The following is a 27,148-nucleotide window of genomic DNA, read 5'->3' on the forward strand; positions in this document are numbered from 1 at the left end:
GATTGCAAAGTCAAGCACTAAAAAAAGTTTGGAAATGCCAGAATGAAGGTTGCCTATGCAACATTAATTCAGTCCCCTTGTGCGCATGCATTATTAGCGTCTTTAAACTACATGATCACATGCTGTTCTTTTCACAGGACCCCTGTCTCTCTGAGTGAACAAGATGGATGATGCTTACTCTCAAAGAGCAGCTATTCAATGTTTTGTCGTCTCCTCGTTCAATGCAGGTCTCCCATAGTTAGTATACTGCACACTATTTAAACTCTGATCTGAAGAGAGAATTATTCATTTCCTCATGGGCTTTTCTAGGGCACTTGACACTATACTATCTCAGCACGTCATGAACAATAGTGAAATTATTTACACAACACTCAGAGATGAGGTGGCATTATTATCCCTATTTTACAGATACAGAGGCACAGAGAAATTAAGGTCAGAAGTATCCATACATTTTCTATGCCTAATTTGCGACAGAGGACCTGCTTTTTTAGGGTACTTAGCATTATATAGCACATCTATTATGTTCAAAGCACAGCTCTCACTGACTTCAGTTGCAGTTGTGATCAGCATTTCTGCAAATGAAACCCAGGGTCTCAAGTCAGGAACCCAGAAACCAAGGAGAACAAAATTAGTGACTACCTGTGAAAAATCTGCTGTAAGTGACTTCCCCAGCATCACACAGGAACTCTGTGGCAGAGGCAGGGTTAGAGTCCAGTTCTCCCGGGAAGCATCCAACTGCTTGGCCACGAGACTACCCTTTTCCTTCCTGAAATCCACCTACACACCTTCTAACTTCTGCAACAAGGATTCTAGAGACAACAGTCTCCTTTGCAATACAACCCCGATTCAGGCTCAGGGCAGGTCCAGCTATGTGCACTGAATTAGACAGGGATCTTGTGGGGAAAAAAGGTAGTTGATTATGTAATAAAAGACTGTCATAATACATATGCACAAGGCCAAATTAAGGTTGCACAGGGAATCTTAGTGTAATTTCCTAGGATCTGATAAGCAATCTGAAAAAACAAATTCCATCATGTGGCCTCATATTCACACCTACAACAGCCATCAGCAGGTTTGAAAACATACGATCCACCACAGATCTCTGCCACTTGATCTAATGGAGGAACTCATTGAAACAGTAAGTTGTTATCCATTATGTGGGCCAGCTGTTGAGGGGAATGAGACATTTTGCGAGTGGGTTTTACAGATACTTGCTAACAGCAGAGGAATGATGAGACTCAGGAATTCTGGTTTCCATTCCAGGCTCTGAAAGGCATAGTACTCTAGCGCAGCAGTTCTCAACCGAGGCTCTGTGGCCAATGTGGGGGGTCACTCAGGGGATCCACCAAGTAGGGCTGCTCGGAGCCCTGAGCCCCATAATGCAGAAGGCCGGAGCCCCCAAGCCATCCCCTCAGTTCCATTCAGCAGAAGACCCTCCCCCCCGCCATGGAGTTTTTATTAGCATGCTGGGGGGGGTGGGAGGGGAGAGGGCTCCAAAAGAGCAGGGGTTCTCAACCTTTTTTCTAGTGGGCATAGACAGACTCATTGCCCATTTCCCGCAAGCTTGAGATCTTCTGTCCCATCCCTGCCAACCTGGTTCCTGCTCTAATCTGGTCTCTTCCCCCTGGCTAGCTCCCTGTCCCAGGCCCATTCCTCTTACCTATAAATCAATCCCAGTCCCACTCCTCAGGCATCTCATCCTAGTCCTAGTTCCCTTTCCCAAAAAGTCCTAGACTCACCCTTCAGGACTCTCAATATTCTTCTCACCCATTCCAAGTTCTCTCTCCAGTCTCTTTGCCCAGCTGGTCCCAGTCTCTACTGCCACACTAACCCCCCGTTTCCCTCCCACAACAAGCATCCTCCAGTCCCAGTCTGCTCCCCGTCTCTCCCTTGGCCTGGCTCTTGAATCAGGCAGCTTCCTCATCCATGCTGCCTGGGTCCAGCAGGAAGTCAGTAAGAGCACAGGAGAGAAAGACTCACCACTCTCCGTTCTAGTGCACATCTATAGCCTGGAAGCAGCCCAGAGCTGTAACTGCAGGCAAAGTCCTGCCCAGTCCTGAGCTGAAGCACGTCCAGTATGGCCAGAATCTTTGGGAAATGTAGAGATTTACTAGAACTTCACAGCTATTTAGCATGTGCAAACTATGATTTTTCAAAGGCTTATAACACTTGGCCAAACATGGGAGGATTTTCACAGGGATGGCAAAAGGCACCTTGCTGATACAAAGGGCACTCCTCTGCCTAATTTCAAGTCCTTGCTCTAAAGCAGGGGATGCTAGAATTTTTCAAAGAAGAGGTCCCCAGGGTGTTTATTTTAATATGAGCAAAACAACTATTTTCCCCTAACCTCATTCTTGGACACAGCTGAATTGTTGGGTTGTCACTTTCCATAGATTCATAGACTCTAGGACTGGAAGGGACCTCGAGAGGTCATCGAGTCCAGTCCCCTGCCCGCATGGCAGGACCAAATACTGTCTAGACCATCCCTGATAGACATTTATCTAACCTACTCTTAAATATCTCCAGAGATGGAGATTCCACAACCTCCCTATGCAATTTATTCCAGTGTTTAACCACCCTGACAGTTAGGAACTTTTTCCTAATGTCCAACCTAAACCTCCCTTGCTGCAGTTTAAGCCCATTACTTCTTGTTCTATCCTTGGAGGCTAAGATGAACAAGTTTTCTCCCTCCTCCTTATGACACCCTTTTAGATACCTGAAGACTGCTATCATGTCCCCTCTCAGTCTTCTCTTTTCCAAACTAAACAAACCCAATTCTTTCAGCCTTCCTTCATAGGTCATGTTCTCAAGACCTTTAATCATTCTTGTTGCTCTTCTCTGGACCCTCTCCAATTTCTCCACATCTTTCTTGAAATGCGGTGCCCAGAACTGGACACAATACTCCAGTTGAGGCCTAACCAGTGCAGAGTAGAGCGGAAGAATGACTTCTCGTGTCTTGCTCACAACACACCTGTTAATGCATCCCAGAATCATGTTTGGTTTTTTTGCAACAGCATCACACTACTGACTCATAATTAGCTTGTGGTCCACTATAACCCCTAGATCCCTTTCTGCCATACTCCTTCCTAGACAGTCTCTTCCCATTCTGTATGTGTGAAACTGATTGTTCCTTCCTAAGTGAAGTACTTTGCATTTGTCTTTATTAAACTTCATCCTGTTTACCTCAGACCATTTCTCCAATTTGTCCAGATCATTTTGAATTTTGACCCTACCCTCCAAAGCAGTTGCAATCCCTCCCAGTTTGGTATCATCTGCAAACTTAATAAGCGTACTTTCTATGCCAATATCTAAGTCATCGATGAAGATATTGAACAGAGCCAGTCCCAAAACAGACCCCTGCGGAACCCCACTCGTTATATCTTTCCAGTAGGATTGGGAACCATTAATAACTACCCTCTGAGTACGGTTTCAAAAGAATTCAGCCTGAGGCAGTCACTCAACATGGGAAATTTCAGCCCAAACAGTTAAAGTTTGGCAAAGATATAAACAACTGAAAACAGGATCTTCTAATGGAAGCTTTGGCCAACCTTCATAATAGGTGGTGTTAACTAGCCTTGCCTGTAATAAAAGGGGCGTTGGAATCTGAGTGGTGCTCACTGCTGTCATCTACTGAAAGTAAATATAAATTGATCACATGTAGCTACACCCTACAGAGTATTTAGACCAGGGGTGGGCAAACTAAGTTTAAGCCAGCCCGCGAGCTGCACCACGTGGCTTGGCCCCACTCCCGCCGGAGCACTGAGTCGGGGACTGGACCACGTGGCTTGGCCCCGCTCCAGCTGGGGCCACACCACATGGCTCGGCCCCCTCCAGCACTCCAGCCGGAGCGCAGGGTCGGGGGCCACACCATGCGGCTCCTGGAAGCCGTAGCAAGGCTCCTACGTGCTCCAATGGGAGCTGCAGGGGCGGTGCCTGTGGATGGGGCAGCATGCAGAGCTGGCTGGTCATGCCTCCACATAGGAGCCGGAGAAGGGACATACCACTGCTTCCAGGAGCCTCTTGAGGTAAACGCCGCTCAGAGCCTGCACCCCCTGAGCCTCTCCCCAAGCCACAACCTCCTGCCCCAGCCCTGCTCCCACTCCTGCTCTCCAAATCCCTCGATCCCAGCCCGGAGCACACTCCTGCACCCCAAACCTCTCATCCCCCACCTCAGAGCCTGCACCCCATCGGAACCTGCACCCCTTCCCAGATGCCTGTCCCAAACCTGATTCCCCTCCCGCCCTCCAAACCCCTCAGTCCCACCCCAGAGCACCCTCCTACACTCCAAACTCCTCATGTCCAACCCCATGCCAGAGCCCATACCCCAACCAGAATTTTGTGAGCATTCATGGCCTGACAATTTCTATTCCCCAAATAGTTTGCCAACCCCTGATTTAGACGTTTATAAAGCTACACAAATATGCATGTTTTATACCAATGAAAGTCCTGTAAAATTCTACTCAGCCATTTGCCTAGATGAGGGAAATGTTTTAATTGTTTTAATTGTAGGGGGGGGGGGGGGGGAGAAAGGTGGTGGTAAATTTTATGCCTAGCTGAGTAATTCACATTGTGATTTTGCAAAGTTGATGCAAAATAAGAGTCATATCTACAGGGAGATTAACAGCCCCAAAGTAAATGCAAGACATAATTGATAACACCTCTGAATCCTTTAAGCTGAACACATGGGTATGCTTGGTGGGTTTTTTTTTTTAAACTTATGTGAAAAAGAAACTTAAGACTTTATAATGTAATTTTGATCTGAACAAAGATTCATTAAAAGACATTATGACCATGTACATGTAAAACACGGAGGACAGGAGATAACTCAGTGATGAATGTACTTGAGATTGCATCATTTCGCCGTACTGATTGGAAGGAACTGAAATACATACTAAATAGAAAGAAAGTCATGCTAGGTGATTCAGATTCAAGAACACAGCAATGTGTTGTGAAATGTCATGCACACAACTGTTTCCATTTCTTATGCACAACTGCAGTTTTGTACCTCAGGGAGGTGCTGCAGTAGTTCAAGGGCTAATTTACATTTTCCATACTCACCCATTGTAAATCCCCTGTACAGCTGCAAATAGGCAGTAAAGAGGCGAGCTAGACATGTAAGCACCTTGCCGCTGGTTTCACCACCATAGACTTCATGGCAACAGTGGACTAGGCCATAGGCAGAGCTGCCATAGTGAGCTTTGTCCAAGACCCCGCAAAGTAACTCCCCATCTCTAATGATAACCTGGTGGATAGGATGAGATGACAGATTTAAACAGTTAGGAAAGTAGCCATTTTGATCCTTGTGTGGATAAGACCCAACTCTGACCACAGATTATTCTTGGTGACTAGTACATAGAATGAACTATAATGAGGAATAAGAACATATAATGTACAAAATGCTTATGGATCAATATCATCTGGTGAACCATAAACAAGAACAAGTAAATTAAAATAGTAGAATTACAAACAGATTTTGCACTTCGATAATACATTCCATCCTGAAAGCACTTTACAAAACAAGTTAAGCAGGTGCATACTAGTTGCCCCCCACCTGCAAAATGGAAGAAGGCAGAGAAGATAAACTCCATCTGTCTTTTGTTAAAGTATGTCAGAGCCAGGAACAGAACTCCAGTGTTCCTAGCTCCCAGTCCCAAGCTCAGACCACCCCATTCTAGCAATTATAAATACTTTACAATAAGTCTTTTCCTCTTCAGATTTTTTCTTATAGTTTTTTTTTTTTTATAAAGTAAATCCTTGCCTCTGTGGCCAGTTATTTCCACAAACATACCTGGGATTCACACATTGAATCAAGGTTAGATCCAGGAATTCTGTTTTGGGGCCCTTTTACCCAGGCTCTTCCACCAATCTTAGCTTTCCCAGACAAATTCAGTGGGATTTGATTTTCAGGGATTACGTTTATTAGCAAAGTAGAAACAATCTGAAAAGAAAAACATAGGGCAGGATTAACGAACTGCCAGAAGCCGTCGGTTTTTCATATCCCCCACCCCACTATGGCAAACGGGGAGAGAGGATAAATACCCACACTCAGCCCTGTTCTGGCTGCTCACCTATCCAACAGCAGAAAACTGCCAGGAGTATTGGAAGTCTGCACTCAGGGAAGAACTACCCTTCGGTTACCCACAGACTGGTGTTCCTTTTTGTTTAAAATTTCCCATATTCAAATGATATAATGTATTATTCTACAGAAATGAGTTCCCGATGCTCCAGTGCAATAATACTATTGTAAACTCTGGGACAGTTACTGTAGAGTGCAGCAATATTTTTTTTAAATATTGTATTCAGATTTATACAGGGCATTAAAAAGTGGTTTCTACACTCCTTCGCTATATATTAAAATTCAATCTCATTACCACATAAGGCATACAGGTAATAAGAGACTACTGTGTGACATCTGGAAGCATATCTATGGAAGGTCAGAATGATACAGCATAAACAGCACTAGAGGATTCCCTTATTGTGCCAAGGATCATAGTAACTGGATGTAGAGTACATCACTCTGAAAAAGCAAGAAATACTCTCCAGTAGAGCCGATCAGATATTTCATGACTAAAATCAATATTATAGCAAACGCACCAAAAACAGACAAGACTTTGCCTGTCAAGATTAAATTTAGGAAATTTAAACTGTGATCCAACTTAAAATCCCTCCCTCCCCACACCCCAACCCAGCGAAAAATTCTATTTTCTACAGAAAATGATAGAATCGTTTTGAAATCAGAGATGCATGAATGAGAAAAATCTCAGGGACTGGAAAAAAGAACACCTATAAAAAGTGTCTCAAAGACTTTATCTAAGGGGGAGGGATTGCTCAGTGGTTTGAGCATTGGCCTCCTAAACCCAGAGTTGTGAGTTCAATCCTTGAGGGGGGCCACTTAGGGATTGGGGCAAAAATCAGTACTTGGTCCTGCTAGTGAAGGCAGGGGGCTGGACTCAATGACCTTTCAGGGTCCCTTCCAGTTCTATGAGATAGGTACATTTAAAAAAAAAAAAAAAATCCCCAAAAGGAAACTAAAAATCACTAAGCAGCAGTCGCATCATTTCTCTGCTTCTGTTCTGCATGTGCATCTCCTCCTCCAGCTCAGACACTGTAAATCATGCCACAATTCTAGTTGAAACGCTGCCCAGAGAAAGTGCAATTCCTAGAATATTATTTTAAAGGACACAAAACTGTACAACTCCAGGAAGAATACACGTGAAGATTTGCAGTATTGCTGACCTACTAGGACCATGCTTCTCAGTTACTATAGCTAGTCCTGAGTTTTAATTATAGTACTTTGCTTAGTTCTGAACAGTCGGTTTTCTTAATAGTCTTAACTTTTCAGCTACCTGTTTTCCTGTCCATAACCGTTGTGGTTTCATAATGGCAGGTGGAAGGATTTTCACTCTTCCCTTTTTGTCTGTCAGTCCTCTATATATCAGCTCCATGTACTGTTCTCTTGTGAAAAAGCAGCCCCGGATCGTCATGCTGGCACCAGAGATCATATGATCCTGAATCAAACCAGCCAGTGGCTTGCCATCCTAAGAGACATATACAAAGAGTAGTTGAGGTGGGAATCACATATTAGTATCTTCCAAAATTAGCTCCATTATGGATGTATAAAAGCACAATAGTCCTGGTGTGAGGCGTTCTTCATGGTGACAGTTCCTCTCCCTCCAGTAAATGTCTCCTAAACATTGACATTTAAGAGACATAGCTGGCCCCACACTCATTTTAAAACAAAGACAACCACCTCCCGCAACCACTTCTTCAATTCTGTTAGTAATAATGAGACATTCTACCACCCTCGTGCCGACCTCTAAGTTCACCTTCCCCCAGTCACCTTGGGATCAGGGAGAGCAGTTGGCCGAGTGAGAAATATGTCATGGAGGATGAGTGGCAAATCAGAACGGGAAGGTATTAATGGCATTTCAGGGGCTCACACACAGGGGACAATACCAGCAATCAGGCACTATAAGAGTTAAAAGTAGGAGGAGGATCAATCCAGAGTATTTTAAGCACCCCGTCACCACAATATTAAGTGTCAACCCCCAGGATTAGATGTCCAGGTTTCCCCACAAAATCCCCCTCACATGCACAATTTGAGCCTGTGTTTGCAATTTTCATTCTTAAGTCTATGGCAACCAAGATCGAACACAATGGAGTATAGTTACTAGCCACCTTTGCCACCCCAAGAACACATTATGAAGCAAAGTTACCATTAAACAAAACAAACAACCCAAAGGAGCACTTTGAGGAAGGAAGAGGTTTCTAGAGATGTAAACAATTTATTTATCATCTTTCACTGAGATGGTTTTATTTACCTTAGGAACGAGATACTGTTCATCAGTGCAGGCTAACACGTAGGCTTCTGCCCGGCCCAGCTCGCTCTGAGGAAAATGAGCGTTCATTTCATCACCATCAAAATCAGCATTGTAGGCTTTGCAGTTGGCATAGTGAAGCCTCAGCACCTTTTCTCCTGGCAGGATCCTGGCCCGGTGGGCTTGGATGGACGGTCTGTGAAGGGTGGGCTGACGGTTCAGTAAGAGGACATCTCCATTTTTAAGATGGCGACATACCTATGAAAGAGATTTAATACAGTTCACCTGTTTATGAAGCATTCCAGTCTCTGATCGGAAAGAGAAACAATTTTAAACCCATTTGCACACTCTAAAGCAGTTTTTCTCTATAATTTTCATTCTGTGGACCCCCTTTGAGTATCAGATCCAGTCCACTTACTTCCTCAACCACTCTTTCCCCTCTAGACCACATTCCAAGATTCTACAGAAACCAGAATTAGTTCCTCATGTTATCAAACCAGTTCAGCATCCCAGGTAAGATACAATCCCTCCTCCCCCTTCACAGTACGGTTTATCAAAGACTTTAGCAGAATACTAAAAAGGAAACCTTTAAAATTCTGCCATGTGAGGGAAGAAAAAAATATCATTTACCTGGTTCCCTCTGAATTGGCTCAATAATCAGAGGGAGTATTATAATTCCAATATCAGACATCCTAGAATAAGACAGCATGGTCAAGTGGATGGAGCACAGGACCAGAGGCCAGGGACTCCTGAATTCTAATTTCATTTTTGACACCAGCTTGCCAGGTGATCTTGACCATCACACCTCCCCTCATTATACCTCAGTTTCCCTTTCAATAGAACAGGTGCTAGAATACTTAACTTTGCAGTACTATTGTGATTACTTAAATTGTTTGTACAAGTGATTTAAGCACATCAGACACTTAGAATAAAATACTAAACAAATGCTAAGGCACCCACAGCCTGAGCAGCTGCAGCAAACTTTCCAGGCATCACAAACAAATCTCTTTAAGAGGCTAAGCCTGGCATATTTCTGTGCTGAGTGCTCTCCACAGGCTGATTAGTGGGTGCATTCAGCACATATTTTAGTGGTGAACTCAATTTTAAATGTTTGCTTTGCAGGTCACTTACAATCTAAAAACAAAAGGAAATTTTAAAGCTCCCTTTAAGTAACATGATAGTCGACTCCAACAGTCCTTAGGGAGAGGGAATTTATGATCACTGGAATTCCCCAGCCCTCGGAGATGATTCAATGACCAGAATAACCAAAAGTTTCCAAGAAGATACTTCAACTCTGACTCAATGGATCCATGTGGCAACTGCTTTAACTACCACCTTATGTCACAGGACCTTTAAGCGCGCTGGGCTGTTTCCTTTCTACCCTTCTCTGCGGAATGTTAGATTGGATGGGCCAACAGCCAATGATGTTATACAATTTCAGGCTGATAAAAGTGCAGATAATGCTGTAATGGAAAGTGAACTCAGTATTGTCCTCCTCTGGAGCACACCCTGGAAATGCCTCAAATGTTCACAACTGTTGCCAAACTGAAAATGATTGAGCACTGCCCTTTCTAGCCCAAAACAAACAGCTTTCCTGCTTCTGAATAAATACCACAGCGAAGGCTTTTTATGGGGCTTCTGTAGGATTTGTTTTGGATGAGAGAAGAAGTTCACATCAAGGTTAGCCCTCACCTACCTCCAAAAATGTACGCAACAGCAGAGAAAGTTTATTTATTGATTTGGAGGGAGATGTGACAGGGGTGGAATTGTCTGCCAATTTTCCCAGCGGTTCACTATTTAAAGAAATTTCTAGAGGTATTTTAGTTCAGTCAGAAGTGACCATATTCTATACGATCTATGGTATTTATATGGCCCCCTTTACTGTCATATCTGAGCACCTCACAGTCTTGAACACATTTTTCCTCACAACACCCCTGTGAGGTAGGGCAGGGCTATTCTCCCCTTTTTACAGGGGGGAAATCTTAAATACCGAGACACTATGTCTAAGGCTACGATTTAGTCATGGGTATTTTTAGTAAAAGTCACGGACAGGTCAGGGGCAATAAACAAAAAGTCAGGGCCAGTGACCTGTCCGTGACTTTTACTAAAAATATCCCTAACTAAATCTTAGGTGCTGCGGGAGAGGGGGCGCTCCAGCGGCTGTGCTGCTCTGGGGAGGGGGGCAGCCCAGGGACCCGCTGCCGCTCCTCCGTGTGGCAGGCTACTTTGCATCACTGCTTAGGATTCAGTTTGAGATTTCTTGAAGATCTACAACTTGGCCCAAAGGCTGCTTGCTGGAGGTGGATATTACTGTCTATGTGGCAAAGGTACTGCTCTTCGTATTTGCAACAATTCACCTTGTTTCTGTTTTAAAAAACCTCTATGTTCAAGAACATTATACGAGCTCTCAGAATCTTAAGGCCTTTCATGAATTAAGAGCACCGTTCTATAATACAAGTCCCCAAACAATGGTATACTGTGAGTCCCCAACTCTATTTAGGATAGAAGACTTTTTAATATAGATGTGGTGACCCTCTTTTCAGTCTTTCATAGCTTCAGTTGAATAAGCTATTCAGCTAATGTTGAGACAGCTTAATTTTCAGGCCCCAATTCACAGGTGCTCTTTTGCCACTTCCAACACAGCAGCAAAGAGCCAATTTCAAAACATGCCAAAGGTAAAATCTGAGGGGTCAAAGAAAATGCTGGTTTAGATACTCAGGCGTGAAAGCCATCTCCTGGAAATATTGGCAGATATGATGTACCCTGTTCAAATATTTGTCTCCCATTTCAGTATAGGTGCTAACAGCAGCTACCTTTCTCCATCTGCAAGTTTTCTTCTGAAAAGAGCATGAACATCAATTACAGGATTGCATATCAGAGGGGAGATGGGACATCAGAGGCAACAGCTCAAACATCACATTTATGTAACAGTAACCTGAAATGTAGAAAGTGGAGCTTTGGGTTGGGAGCTAAGAATTCCTGAGCTTTAATTCCTGCTCTGAAAGTGACCCTCCTCTGACGAGGCTTTTTATCTCCTTGTGCCATAGGTTTCCCTATCTTGAAAACGGGGATAAATACTGACTTCACAGCAGGATGGAAAGATTTAAATCAAAAGGTACTTTAAAATTAGCGATTTAATCATTTAATCCAGCAAACAGGAAATCTTATTTTGAATTTGTACCTTTTAGTTATTTTCCTAAAGAAAGGTTCATTCTCATGTAATGGTTATGCCAACCAAACATGTTGCAACCAAATGTAGCCTCTACACTGAATTTGGTACTTCTTTGTGCTAACCAGGAGGATATGTTATACCCACACAAAATGTATTTAAGCAGTTATATAGCTTAGCATACATTTATTCAGATTCTTAATTTTAATTCAATTACAAAAGTACAAAAACAACTTTTTAAAGTTGTTTTTATTATTTAAATAAGCTAACTTAAATGTGCTGGATACATAAGAAAAAAGTTTATCAAAACATATTTGGCATTTTAAACTGATTTACTAAACAAAAGTAGTATTAACTGTAGCTAGGAAATTGATGGATTGTTCCCCGGTCACCATGGGCCAGATTTTCAAAGGTACTCAGCTGCCTAATGATGCAGATGGGGTTATATCAGGGTGGTCTGTTCTCTTAGAAGGGTAGTAGGGATCATGGCCAGTCACACCCTGTTCATGACATAGCCCCTTTAAAGAAAAAAGTGATCAAGGGAAAAGCAGAGTAGCTGAGGAATGGGGGACAGGTGCTGATCAGGCACATGATCCTAAACATGATAAAACCAGGTTCTCTCAACTCCCAAGTGGTTTCTCAACTTTGAATGAACTAGTTCAAATTAAGGAAATATTCTCTCTGAACCTGACTCGCTACACTGAAACCAAAAGTACTAAATATGAAGTATTTACATTTTTTCCAAATATAAGTATCAGCATTTGCTCAACTGTAAAGATTGAAAATAATGCAATACAAGACACGATATATTTATAAAGCTTGAGTTGAACTAAAAGATAAAGATGGTTTCCCTCTGATTTTATATAGATTTTAAAAAGCAGCACCCTTTAACCCATTAAAAATTTGAGAACTCATATATGCAGCATTTTTAATTTATTTAAATGAAGCAGAATTTTAAAAATGTATTTATTTTAATAGCTTATAGTAAGTTTAGATTTTTAGGCTGCCAATTTCAAATTTAATTTTAAACAGGTTTATTTCTAAAAAGAAAACTGTATTTGATTTAAATAAAATAAATCTGATATTTGATTTTTTTTTAAATCAGGTTTTTATTCACCCTACTTCATAACAACATGGTGAAGGTTTATTTTAGGTCTATGAAGGGCTTTAAGCTAACTGGACCCACTGAAACGCTAAATACACCTCTACCCCAATATAACGCGACCCGATAGAACATGAATTCGGATAGAATGCGGAAAGCAGTGCTCCGGGGGCGTGGGGGAGGGGCTGCGCACTCCGGCGGATCAAAGCAAGTTCGATATAATGCGGTTTCACCTATAACACGGCAAGATTTTTTGGCTCCCGAGGACAGCGTTATATTGGGGTAGAGGTGTATTAAATACTATCTTATCGGCACAGGAACCTCGGTCAGAAACAGGTCAGTAGAAGTAAAAGGTATCAAAATAAAAACATTTACCTACTTAGATGAAAAATGCTGTACAAGTGGTGAAACATCCTTTATCAATATTGAGCCTCAACACCTGTGAGGTAGGGAAATATTATATGAACTTTACACATGGGTTGAGCTGTGGCATAGTGAAGCTAAGTGACTTAGACAAGATCAGACAGTGAGTGGCAGAGCTGAGGTTAGAAGACAAGAGGCCCAGCTCGACAACACTGTCTATATGATACAGCCGCTGCTTGGCCTGAACTAGCTCAGCTATTTTTAGCAGTGTAGCAAGGGTAGTAGATTGAGCGCATACCCAGTGGTCTAGGTGGGTATGTACTCAGGTGCCTAGGCTGAGCTGCCACCTGTGCTACCCTGGTTACACTGCAAGCATGGGTGCGTCTACAGGAGCTGGGAATCACATCTCTCAGCCGAAATGGAGACCTAACCATAGAAGCAACTCATTTTCCTGACTAAACAAGATATCCTACTTTTGTTCTTCCCTCCTCCCTCTACACTCAGCTGAGCATAAAGAGGTGCACAACCTCACCCACAAAGAGCTGGAACCAATACATGCACATTTAGGACAGTCTAAAATGAAGAGTTACTATCTGTGGGAAAACGCTGGAAGAAAGACATGCTGTACAGCTTTGGTCACTAGGACAGTGACACTGGAGCAATGAAACAGCTTCCTCTAAGCATCTCTCAAACATTAAGTTAATGTATCCTTTCAAACAACCCTGTTAAATGTTATCCCCATTTTACAGATGGGAAACTAAGAGACAAAGGGGGACATGATTCACCCTAGATCAAAGTCTGAAAGAGCATGCCACTGAAATCAGACCTCCAAATTTGTGTCTTAACAAGGCCATTCTCCCGCTCACTTGCTTCTCTGATGGCAGTGTCAGCACAGGGCAAGGTTTGAATGTGCCAGGAGGCTGAATTCCCCTCTTGCCAATAGAGGTAGTCTGTCTAGGTCACAAGCTAAATCATATCATCAGAACAGGAGGAGACTTCTGCACTATTGCTGCTTGGGCTGTATCTATTCTATGGGTATGCAGAACTACAGTTGTCAGAATTGTCAGCATGGTATCTTGACAATAATATTAAAGTATAACAAAGAAAAGGATGAAAAAAACCCAAAGTTTCATGGCTAAAAGAAACCGTATTTCGCTAGCTAAATCCGCCCAGACCTCCAAGAGAAGCAGCATTCGTTACCTTTACAGGATTGGGAAGTCATGCAAACACCAAGAATTCAAGTGAAATGCAGGAAAGAAAAATTCCCTGCACCTAGAAGTTGTTCATTTCTCCTCAGACATCCACATGAGCTTCTCTAGCCACCAGAGGAAAAGGTGAGGTACCTGGAACATTGGTCCAGCTTCACTTTGTAACTGGCTTCAACAGCCCCCATCTCCAAAAAAACTCTTTACCCTGATGGGTTGGGTTTGCATAGTACTCACAATTTTCATTCCTGGTTTTGGGGCTCCAGTGGAAGGAGTGAGGAGCTGTTTAGCTATGGCTTCCCTCTGGGTCTGGTTGGTCGCACTCAACACCGTGCGTGACCCGTCTTCATTAACGACCATGGAGGCACCGGGGTGAACATTTGGACCGTTTAGGACAGCCTGCCTCAGTTCTTTGACATTCCATGGAGTTACTGGCTGAGGGTAAGTCAGTTTGGTCGCAAATACCTAACCGGGAAGAAAAACAGGCACAATGATCAATGAACATGGCACTGCTGAACAGCAGCCAGTCGACAGACAGCCGAATTTTTATTTCCAAAAGGTGCTGGGCACTTGGAAGAAAGATGAGGTGTGACCCAGCCATTTCTCCTATAATCCACACCCACCCTTCAGGCCCCACAATACTGTTACCATCTCTTACAATCTAGGATATAGGATCTTTGATTTACCAAAAGGGATGAGGACAGATCCAACATATGACTTTTTAATTTAAGTTTTCTTTTAAATCTCCTTATATCAGGACATTTTTTTTACAATTATCAGTAGCCTTCTAAATAAACCATTTATTTATAATCTTCTTTCAGCTCTAGTAAATCAAACTAAGTAATTTTTTCCCTTGCCACATATCAGTCACTGCAAAACAAAATAACTGGTTGCTGGATTTAGGCTTAAAATGGTACTAGTGACTCAGAATGACAACTCTAGAACCACACATGAATGCAAACTAAGAAGAAAACTGAAATCCAGAAATATCAGTGACAGAAACTGCAACCCCATGCAGTATCTTTGGGGACCATCGTATTTAATTTATAAATGGCTTATAGAGCGTTGCGTTCTTCTCTATGAGGAATCATAGAATATCAGGGTTGGAAGGGACCTCAGGAGGTCATCTAGTCCAACCGCCTGCTCAAAGCAGGGCCTAATCCCAACTAAATCATCCCAGCCAGGGCTTTGTCAAGCCGGACCTTAAAAACCTCTAAGGAAGGAGATTCCACCACCTCCCTAGATAACCCATTCCAGTGCTTCACCACCCTCCTAGTGAAAAAGTTTTTCCTAACATCCAACCGAAGAGTTATCATAACTCCTTGCTGGAACTAAAACCAGTGGAGACCGATTACCCCTGTGATAGTGAACAAGTCTGGAGAAGCACCACCTCTTGGTGGTTCAGGCTGTGTTTCTCAGAGACTAGGGAAACAAATACAGGGATTCTTGTATAAAAAGGATGAGCTTGAACTAACTTGTGGTCTTCCTTTCAGTTCAGCAAATGGACAGGACCTTCTGTCCAAGGAAAGGCTTTGCCTCTTGCTGCAGTGCTGGAAGGGGTGTGGACCTACCAGACTCCCCATGTGAAATATGGGCGATTTCTGGTGTATGTGTGTAGGAAACATTGTATAAACAAATATATATTTGTTATACATCTATGTGCTTTCCTCTGTTAAGAATAAATGTACTCTGCTGAGTCACAGTTGTGTGGTAACTTCTACGTGCTGGCAATACACTGTTCATAGCCCAGAGAGAGAAAGCAACCCATAGGAGTTGGCCTTTAGGCAGACTGACTTGCTGGGGATATCAGTGTACAGCAGGGCGCTGTGCAGCCTTAAAAACACTGTTCAGAAGGGAGAGGGCACAAAGGTCCCTGCCCACAATCAGGTGACAGCTGAAGGTCTGAAGTCCTGACTGGGTGCCCCTAGAGAGGACCCCAAAGGTGGCATGCAGGGGCAATGACCCCAAAACTGTGATAATTGCCATATTCAAGAATTTTCACTTCTAACAAATATATTTCTGTCTCTTCTTTGTGGTTTCACTATGATAAATGGGAAAATGTGTTCCTTCTCTGTTGTGTTCCCCCTGAAGACAAGTAGAAAAATCCATTAACTGGATATATATAAGAACAGAAATCATGATTTTATTTTCCAAAAGCAAACAGCTGATGACAAAAGAAAAAAAATGCATCAGTCACAGATCCATGAGTCTTAGACAGTGAAGTGGAAAAGTTGATGTTATGAGAACAGCCCAAGTCTCTAAGCTAATTAAACTCCACTAGCAGGAGCAAGGGAAATGTGACTGAAGTAAAAAAAAATGAACAAATCACAGTAACACACGTCCCTATAGGCCTTGTTGCACAGGCTGAGAATTCCAGCCACCATCATTAGCAGAACTTGCAGGTCTTCAGAAGTGCCAGCAAGAGCTTCCCTTCAGTGCAGTTCTCTCTTTGGGAGGAAACTGCAAGTCAGTAGGGAAGGAATTAAGGCAGCTTTGCACCAATGACTCAGCACACTACATTTACCTAAAGCTTGGCACAGGCTGCTGTGATGTTACAAAATGCAACATGCAAAGACCAGGGATAGGAAAATGGGAGCCAAGCTCTACTTAAAATGTTCAGTGGTTGTCAAGCTCCCATGACCCAAATTCAGACCTTTCTCCTTCCAATCTCTTTCTCAGAGGCAATATTTAGTATAACAACTGGCAAATTTTCTGGTCTTCAACTATCTTTTTATTAACACAGATGTAACCATCAGATTACACGTAAGGGGAATCTGCTTTGCAGGACTATGGAGATACTGTGAGAATGAGGGGATGTGGGGTAAGAGACTGGATCAGCCAGTGAATATACAAATTTCAAATTGGTAACTACATTGTCAAATATGCTACACTGCAATCCCACCTACAGGGTTGTCCTAACAAACATAATACTTTATTTTCCCTTACCATAGGAATACCAATCTCATTGGTAGCAATGTACATGTCAGGGCAAATGACTGACCGAGCAGCGTAATCCACACGTTTTCCCATCATGTGCTTGCGGAACAGTCCTTCCTTTTTCTCCAGTATCTTTGAAAGTAGAAATTAAAAGAATGATAAGACAAAAAAATGCAGATGTTACAAATATACTGTATCAAAGTATCCAACGAGTCAGTCAAACACGCTAGATACTATAGTGATGAGTGCCATGGAAATGCCTATAAATTAAACACAACTACTTCACTTTTCATACTTATTCCCTTCGTGCTTCTCTCTATAGCTGTCTCTTACCACACACAGTCTAGTGAAGTCTGTTTGAGACTTCCTTGACACTCACCTGACGGATACCAGGGTATTTTTCTGTCATTAATTTGTCCATGTCACTGTCGAACACAATATTGACATGGCTCTGAAGACGAATCCAAATGTTGTACAGTTTATCTGCAGTGCTCGGTCCTGAGATCATAGCCAGGACTGAACGATCCAGTGATTCCAACGGCTCATCTGTCACCTGTAGAAATGTATGAGAACCCGGATTTAAAAAATTCAATTCCTGTTTTACCAGCCTTGTGTTTATAGCATTAAGCTCTCAAAGGAAATCACAGATGAAACATCACTCATTTTTGTCCATCTGATTAAAGCTAAGAAACCCAATGAAATCACTAACAAGATAAATGTTACTTTTAGATTATCTCAACATACTGTTCTGAAACCTCAAAAACTAAACCAGGTCAGGCCTCGTTAGCCCCTGGATAGGAGACTTCCAAGGAAAACAATAGGTAACACACGGCAATAGGGATTCAATAGTTGGTAATCAAATAAATGGCAGTTTCCCATCTGAGTCAGCATTGAGTGAGTTACCCAACAAAGTGCTAGGAGCCACCCTCTTTTAGATAAAAATAATCCAAGATCCTAATTTCTCACAATCATTAAAAACCCTATGCCATTTTTTCATGAGGTATTACAGTCTGTGCCATGGACAATTTCCAAACACAGTTAATTACATGACTACCTCAAGCAGTTTCAAATAGCTAAAGATGCAGCTCCACCTAGTGGTGAAACTCAGTGATTAAAGTAATTTACAATGCCTTCAAGGATGTTATTGCAATGAACGTAAATCAAAAGGAGTATTTAGTTTAGGTGATGCCAAGCATCAGAGCTCATAACATACAGCAAGCCTGGACTATATACCAGGAGAGGGGCACTCAACTGGATTACAGTTTATTTCTAGTCCTACTTTTTTTTTTTTAGGTTTAGCATGTTTCAAACTGGAATTGGGAAGTTCTTCTCCCAGCTGAAAGGTGCAAGAGTTTCTTACCTGAGGATGAGAAACACAGAACATGTTTGACAGAGACCCAGGACTGTAATTTACCATATGTTTGTACAGCACCTAGCATAACAGGGACTGACCTAGTTAAAGCCTGTAAGTGCTACCTCAATCTAAATGTTAAAAAAATATAAATCATAATAATGGAAGTAAAATATTTGGATGCCACTCCACAGTCAGGAGTGCAACTATAAAGGAGAGCACTTAAATCTGGGCGAGAAAAGTTCCTATGCATGTGTTGGGTATACCCGGCTTGCAGCTAAAGTGGCTCACATGTTAAATTCAGAAATCATCGGTACAGGGCTTCCCCAGCATTCCCCTTGCAGCTCTCAACATGATCCAACTGGGAAATGACGTGGGTCTGGATGTTTCAGAGGGTTGATGACTGGATATGGAGCTTTCCACTTCTAGTTCACCCATGTGAACACAGCTTAGGTCAGCAGTGACTGAACATTGTTACCAACTAACTCAGAGGTGGGCAAACTACAGCCTGCGGGACCGTCCTGCCCAGCCCCTGAGCTCCCGGCCAGGGAGGCTAGCCCCCGTCCCGTCCCCTCCCCCCTGCAGCCTCAGCATGCCACACCGCCATTGCTCTGGCCTGCCGCTCCTGTCAGGCAGCGCAGGTGGCGTGGCTGGCTCCAGCCAGGTGGCGAGCTCCTGCTGTTCTGAGCAGCATGGTAAGGGGACGGGGAGGTTGGATAAGAGGCAGAGGGTCCCGGGGGCAGTCAGGGGACAGGGGGCGGTTGGATAGGTGTGGGAGTCCCGGGGGAGCAGTCAGGGGACAGGGAGTGGAGTTCCGGGGGGCCTGTTTGGGGGCGGGGCAGTCAGGGGTCAAGGGGCGGTTGGGGTAGGGGTTCCAGAAGGGGGCGGTCAGGGACAAGGAGCAGGGGGAGTTGGATGGGTCGGGGGTCTGAAGGGAGAGAGAAGTGGGAGGGGGCGGATAAGGGGCGGGGGCCAGGCTGTTTGGGGAGTCACAGCCTTCCCTACCCGGCCCTCCATACAGTTTCTCAATGCCAATGTGGCCCTCAGGCCAAAAAGTTTGCCCACTCCCGAACTAACTGCTATTTTGTGGCCTGTGTGAATTAGCGGATGCCAGCCTAGCTACTAAGGGGCAGTACCCACAACTGGCACTGCTACGCCTCAGAAGCTGAATTGCCCCTTACCCACAGTGGTAATCCCACTTCCTGCATCTCAGCAATGATGTATGTTCAGAGCAGCATGGCAGAAACTTCTACTTTGGTGGTCTGTGCCGTACCAACCCAGTGAACTAGTGGCCCATTCTCTCTCATACACACCAAACATTCGCTTTATTAATAAATGCGGAAAAATCAACAATAGAAGTCTGTGAGCAAACTGCTTTCCCCTTGCAGCAGGCATCCTTGGGACAATAGCACACAAGCCCAGCCAGGTAGAGACCCTTTTCAGTCATAAATGGCCTGCTGACCCACTCTACGATCTTTATTAGAGCAGTTTTAATGAGCGTCTTCTTGAATTTTACATTATTTTTTCACTTTGGATACTCAGGTATGCAGCAGCTCTTACCTTCTGGATTTCATTCTCTACAAGCTTTATTGGTTGACTTTGTTCTTGAGCCATGAAAGCCAGAAGCTTCCTTATTAATTGGACATCTTTCATGACAGCCTGCAAGTTCACAGTTTGACCATTTGTAAACATCTGGTCTCCAAGACGATTCACAGGACGATACCTAAGGCAGGTTGTACTTATTATACAGGGATAAAGCCAACAGAAACAACCTCCTGCTCTTCCCCCCGCCATCTTCATTGCATTAGAAATAGCTATGTGAACTAACAGTTCCCTTGCAACCTTTACAGGCAACACTGTCATGCTGAAAGATCACTCCACTTACAATGTTAGAAGAGCAATGTAATTGTAACAGAGCAGTACCTATACCCTAGGAGTCTGCATTTCTGACTTTTGCAAACAATTATGTGCTAATAACTAATTTCTATTAAGTTTCACAAGAAGTTTTGTTACCTTGAAGGTGGAACCACAAGGAGATCTAGAAAGAACATATCAGGGCTGAATCCTGAATTCTCACCAACCTCCAGACCAGAGAAGAGGTGATTTAAAAAGAAACCTAAGTAGTACAATCAGAGAAGAGATAAAACTTGAATTAGGTCTGCTGTACTCTAAGCATTCAAACTCACAACTGCATTTGGTGATGGACTAATGGCATTTAACTGGTTTAAACATCAAGACAAAATGCTAAATACCAATGGCTTCCACCACACAGACAACTTAAATTATTGACTCGTCTGTTATTTCTTGTCCTTATGCTATTATAACCTTCAAGGTTTCGTTTTATATACGCATGTCCTTGGGTTCCTATTACTTGCTATAAGAGGGCAGGAAGTTCTGTATTACCAAACGGCCAACTGAAAACACTTCTAATTAGCCTATCACTTAGCAATATCCTATTTAGTTTTCCACATCTCTCCAAAGAGCCATATGAGCAAATGTCAATGCTGTTTCACAGGATATTATGTTCCACTCCCCCATGCCACTTGGTCTCATTGTGTATACAATATATACTAGACCTATATTCCATACAAAAACAAAACAAACAAACTCTATAATAAGAGAACATTTAGGTTGTAAACCAAAGAAATACCAGAATTTAGGTCGCCTGTATAATCTTATTTCTGCATATGTATTACGATAAAGATTTTAATTTAATCCCCAATTTGGATCATTATGCTGGGCACTGTACAAAGTAAAGAAACAATATCTGCCCTGATAAGCTAAAGAAACAAAGATGAAAGGTAGGGGATAGGGTACAGCATATAAGCATTGAGAAATCTGAAGAAGTTTTGGTCTAACAATAGTTACCTTCATTCTTCCACAGAGCCACAATGTGGTCTTTGGCAGTGATGGGTGTCAAGTACCCTCTTTTCCCCAACTGAGTCTCATCTATAACTGAGGGGTGAAAAAAAGTTATTTTGATATATTCCCTTTGGATAGTAATTGTGAAAAAGTCAACTTCTGTTTCCAGTTAAAGGAATGGAAAGGAGCAAATCAACAGAAAACACAACTGACTGAGCACCATTTGCTGTCATCTGCAAATGACAGCACTTTATTAATGCAACCTATGTTCTGGGGAAATCAAGTCAAGTAAACCAACTGCTTCTCCAATAAGTAAAATTAAAATATGCATGATATGACAGTCCTGCTGCTGGTCACAGTCAACAGAACTGAAACAATGAAAGCCAAGTTTGACATATAGAGATTAGGAGATGTGTAGAGGTCCAGATTAGTTAAACAGGAAAAAATTTACCATAGGGAAAATGTATCCGATTTCACATGAAAGATTTCCTGTCTTCAAGTAATAAATCCACAGATCTGGTACAACAGAGCTACAGATTGCTTGCCTGCTTTGGGGCAGAACCAGGATCTGTCAGTCACTGGCAGCAAGGGAATGAATGCCCTGGCTCCAAAAGGTCCCTTCAATTGTGACAGCTTCTACAGCCAGAATTCCATCTTACTTCCTAGAGACTGTGTTAACTATACAGTGGGGAAAGAAATTACACAATACTTTCTCCTACTGTTGAGCATAGGGATAATTTCCCCCAAACAAATTAAACATGAATCTTAGGATGTCCATTTCTCTTTCTATTATGGATGACTGATTCCTTTGTCTCCAGGGTGGGCCAGAGGCATGGACCTTGTTACTCAAAAAGAGGACATTTTCAGTAAGCTCACATATTTTTCTTCATACTGAGGCCCACAGATCAGTTACAATGAGATCTTCACAGCAGTGTGCCTCCTGGGACGGAAGGCAAGATCGTTCTTTAAACACTGATATCCAGAACCAAGACATGTTAGATTCTCTCTATCTTTCCCCTACAAAGGCACTAAAGCCTGGAAATGACTTCTGCCAAAAATATCATTGTCTAACGACTGGATGACCAATAGGTAGAATTTGGTGAATTTATATGGCCACCTAGCCCACCTCATTACAGGAGATATAAGACTTCTCTGCCATGGAATTGTCTGGGCTCTTAAAGACTGGCCTTTGAAGGCTAATAGAAGGAAGCATATTTCTTGAATATGCTTTGAGAATGAATGCTATGAAGAATGTGAGGACTACTTGTCTGACATAGAAGTACAATACTGCATCTCACAGAAAGCTCTCAAATTTGGAAACTCACCCGATTAAAGGTAGCAGCTACTTTAATGGTTAGAAAGTACAACAATATCATCCACAGGGGTTTAACTGATGGCATAAGAACCAGAATGAGGTCTCAAAGTTGTGCTCTACAACCTTGTAGGAGTGAAATCTGAGTAGTCACCCAAAGGAAACGTTTAATGTTGGGAATTGCAAAAAACACCCCACAATAACACACACTCTTGAACATGCAGAGAATAACAATGCAGAGCTTTGACACTCATCCACCCACATTACAACCCCTTGGAAGGAAGTCAAGGTACTTTCACTTATTTTATCATGGTAGTTAAATCCAGGTCTTTGCACCAGTCAGTAGAATAAGATGTCCGTTGACATCCTTTTAGTGTCTAAGAAAGGATTAATCACCAAATCCATTTTAAACCTGGACAAAGGATCAGTCTTTCAATAATAGACCTCCTCTGTGAGAAAAGTATCAGGAGGTCCAATGCTAGGCTAATCAGGGCTGAGAATCAGTCTCTTCAGCCTAAACAGCACAAAAACAGTATCACTGATATCCTTTTATCCTTGTCTTTGGTCCTAAGGAGTAGAGAAAAGACATACAGCAGAGGCCATTGCCAGCTTTAGAACACTGTCACTTCACATCCCTGGTCCTCACATGTGGAGAGACAACAAGATGCTTTATTGCAGATGCAAAGAGGTCAATCAGCAGCCCACCAAATTGACTAATGAGTGAAGATACCTCCAGGTGCAGGTTCCACTCTGCTTAATCCAGCTTCTGTCTTGTAAACCATTCTGCCTTGATGTTCATCTCTGATGTACAGTGCATACAGAGATAGGAAACTGCTCTTCCCATGATGAGAGTTTATTTTCTCTGTGGGATTATCATTTTCTTCCTAGTTTGTTTATAAAATCCCAGGGACATGTTGCTTGTTATGACCAGAGAAGACTGGTGTCTATGGAAGGAAGAGAGCTCCAAGACATTGATGAATCACCGAGTTACAGCTGGTGGATGTTTGTGCTTTCTCAGGCTAGCTCTCTCCCTGAAATCACAGCAGGGGTGCCAGCCGCTACAGCAACTCAGAAAGCAAAGCCAAAATTATTGAGCTGACTTAGTCAGATATTTGAAATAAAAAGCTGTAATTTTCCTCAGACAGAGTACTGGTGTTTTCTCTGCAGCAGGGTGGGCTGGTTAAGCAGAGAAAACTGGAGGAAACTTTTAGGTCTGGCTATGCCCCTGAGTTGCAAGCATGCTCAAGTGCCCATTGTAATTGATCTGTGGACCTTAAGTAAGTTGAAAAATACAAATATTATACTACTATTTGCACAGAACAAATATATAGATATAGATATTTTACTTGCTGGTTCCTCCAAGATGGCTTCTTTGCCAGACTTCTGCTGTACCACAGTGGGGTAGGTTACTGTCAATTTGCTATTGTGCTCTTTCCGTACCAGTGATCTTCTAGATCTTGAAGAAAAATAGGAAAAACAAAAGTCAGTGTAATGGTTTGCAGTGTTCAAATGACTATTTACATTACACAAAATAAATCCATAAGGCTACTTGCTTTCTCTGCACACAGTCATACTTACTTGCAGTTCGGGCATCTCTTTGAAGTCATATGCAGTTTCCAAAACTGTGCAATCAGTTTACTCCTACACTCACACACATTTTTTACCTAGAAGGGAGAAAAATAAAACAAAACCCAAAACCTTAAAAATGACATAGTGAAAATAAAAGCTACAATTTAAGAATTACACACACACAAAACAAATTTTATTTCTAATGCAGAATAATAGCAATTAATTAAATTTGCCTTTATTGATTACATTCATGCTTTAATCACCTTAATTTCCTCTTCAACTGAGATTCTCCCAAATTCTCCAGAGACCCAAAGATTCCCCAGACTTTTTTAATCCACCCTATATGTGCCTAACAATCTTTCAGACAAGAATAAATTGTTGGGATACGTTTTGGCCAGGGGGATCACTGACTGATGGAAGACGCTGTCTGACACCTAACTGAGACTGTGTGTGTGTGTGTCTTGTCTTAACAGTGCTCCTGGTACCTGGTGGCTTAGAGAATGGGACAGGAAATTAAATCTAGGACTTTAGGCAGTGTTGACATTAGATTTTTGAAATGTCTTCCCCCTACTGCCTTAGCCCCAGCACTGCTATGCTGATGCAGAAACGCTAGTGTAGACAGAGTACTGGTGTTTTTACCATGTTACGTAACCTGATCATATAAAGTCCTCTGTGAGAACTTACACTGCTGTCAACGGGAGTCCGACATGCAGCAGGATTGCAGGATAAGGCACCTGTAAGTATCCTATAAGTAGAACTGGTAGGAGAATACATCTGTCCTCAGAAATAGACAATGTGTTAGCATTTTAACTGTCACAATAAGGCTTTGCAGTTATCCCCCAACCCCTACGGAGGCTGACAGGCAGTGGGGTGTCAACATTTCTGTTACTGCTAGTTTCACTGTTTAAGTCTAAACCCAAGACTACGCTAGTGGTTCTTTGCAATCAGAAACTACAAATTTTGAGTGAAAGCTTAAATTGTGTAGAAAACAGAAAAATATGTGAAGCGGCAGTAGATCTTCAGAATCTGCAGATTTTTCATGCCAAAGGATTTTTGTTGTCATACGAATGCTTAAGAGCTTCATTATAGCAACATTCCTCTCACATGGAACAAGTGACAAACTCAAGAAAGAAACATTGTAGGCAAATTACTTTACCTAATTATAGCTATTCCGTGGCTTGTTCACATAGGCTATCCGAAGATATTTAGATACATGCAAAATATTCTTGACTTCTTAAAAAGGACCTGCTACAGCCTCAAGTACGTAATATTTGCAAGATGGCTTTGATGACTGTTAATTTAATCTTATTTACATAATTATTCTCAAAGCACTATTGAATTATTTCCCTTCACACATACATACAAAACGACACACGCACACCATAAACAAAAGCACTCTTTTGGGATGGTGCTAAGTTATCTTATCCTCTTATGGATCCAATGGCAGCTCCACTATAAACACTTGGCCACAAGTCACCTTTTTTTCCCTCTAAAGCAGCCGAATTCAAAACTTTGGGATAAAATCTGGAAGATACCTAACCAAGCTACTTATTTAAAGGAGGTACACACATGGCAAGCCTGAGATTCCAAGAAAGATCACTTATTCTACTCACATGTGAGCACTCGTCTCCTAGCTGATTATTTTGTAGTATTTCATTCACATGACGATTTAACTCTTCTTCAATGTCTAAACCAGATGCATCTGTGTTTTCATCCAAAAACTGAAAGACAGAGAAAGAGGAAATTAGCATCATCACACCTTTACAATGCTGCAAACTCAAACAGGAGGATACCTACCCTATTCAGGATGGCCTCAAGATCACAGACCGCATGAAGCAACCCCTTCTCCAAGACCTTCAGCTGGCTAAGCAATAGGTGAACCACAGCTCGAGTACAGGTCAGCAAGTGACAGTTTAAACAAGAACCTCGGATCAGAAGGTATAATTTCTGAAAAGAAAACAAAAATTAGTCTGGTAGATTTAATGGTGTGGAAAATAGAACTACTGGAGGGAAGCTGACTCGTTTTAAGGAAAATGCCAGTGTTATTTGGAAGACTGAAGTTACTTGTCAGCAATACAGAAAGTCTCTAGCTTCCAATGCTTTCAAACAGTGAAGTGTTTCCTTGAGGCCCTGAGCCCACCCATAAGAGCCAGCTTCTCCCTCCACATCCCGGACAGCAGCAGAACTATTTCATTTTATTTCTATTCAGGTTCATATACCATACCCCTTGCCATGGCATCTGAGACTCTATGCCCTGATCAAGGAGAAAGAGGCATCAAGAGGTAGCATCCTGCTTCAAAACAGCCGGTGAGGCTCAAAGTGAAGGACCTTTTAATATTTATAAAAGTTAGTCTGGGGAAAATAGCCACCCACTGATTTTGAATTAGCTGCAGCATGTTAGAGATGTGAGACTTCGGGCCTGGACAGCACTTCCCAGGATCAGGCACGCATGGAGTGCCCTCAAGCACTACTGAAATCAACAGGAGTTCAGCATCTCTCCTCAGGCACTCAGAATATTGCAGGATGTAGCTCTTAGGGCTTTCCTTCACTTGGATATTTACCTAAACACCTATTCCAGAATTTTGGACTAGTGATTTGGTATCAGCCCGTGTGATTACTCTTACTCCACAATACCTATTTAAATAAATTTCCAAGTGTAGGCGAGCCCTTAGTGTCTGTAAAGCCCTTTGAGATCTTTGGATAATAAGCAATATGAATTAAATGCTAAAGTTACTAATTTGTTTCAATCATCAAATTGTGTTTAACCAAGGCACATCTTACACTAAATGGCGCCATTCAAGTATTACGTTCTCAATACCTCATAAATAAGGCTGCGAGACTGTCACGGAGGTCACAGAAGTCATGGATTCTGCGACTTTCCAGGACCTCCATGGCTTCTACAGCCGGCAAGTGCAACTGACCTCAGGGCTGCCCAAACCCCCTCCTCCTCCCATCCCACC

The 27,148-nt window shown here is 42.4% G+C and overlaps 1 protein-coding gene across 1 annotated transcript in view; it reads right to left on the reverse strand.

Annotated features, from left to right (window-relative positions):
* The window catches only part of POLR1A (RNA polymerase I subunit A), a 53,977-nt gene that overhangs the window by 23,162 nt on the left and 3,667 nt on the right, over positions 1–27,148 (reverse strand). Inside the window, exons 3-16 of the mRNA XM_008169701.4 lie at positions 25,986–26,135; positions 25,802–25,909; positions 24,198–24,283; positions 23,966–24,075; positions 21,314–21,400; positions 20,459–20,561; positions 20,006–20,168; positions 17,474–17,647; positions 17,104–17,226; positions 14,395–14,622; positions 8,322–8,576; positions 7,347–7,538; positions 5,789–5,938; positions 5,059–5,242 (exon numbers count right to left, since the gene is read on the reverse strand). Of these exons, the coding sequence (XP_008167923.2) occupies positions 5,059–5,242; positions 5,789–5,938; positions 7,347–7,538; positions 8,322–8,576; positions 14,395–14,622; positions 17,104–17,226; positions 17,474–17,647; positions 20,006–20,168; positions 20,459–20,561; positions 21,314–21,400; positions 23,966–24,075; positions 24,198–24,283; positions 25,802–25,909; positions 25,986–26,135 (2,113 nt within the window). The remainder of the gene's footprint in view (positions 1–5,058; positions 5,243–5,788; positions 5,939–7,346; positions 7,539–8,321; positions 8,577–14,394; positions 14,623–17,103; positions 17,227–17,473; positions 17,648–20,005; positions 20,169–20,458; positions 20,562–21,313; positions 21,401–23,965; positions 24,076–24,197; positions 24,284–25,801; positions 25,910–25,985; positions 26,136–27,148) is intronic.

Source organism: Chrysemys picta, chromosome 5, assembly GCF_011386835.1.
Source record: "Chrysemys picta bellii isolate R12L10 chromosome 5, ASM1138683v2, whole genome shotgun sequence".
NCBI lineage: Eukaryota > Metazoa > Chordata > Testudines > Emydidae > Chrysemys > Chrysemys picta.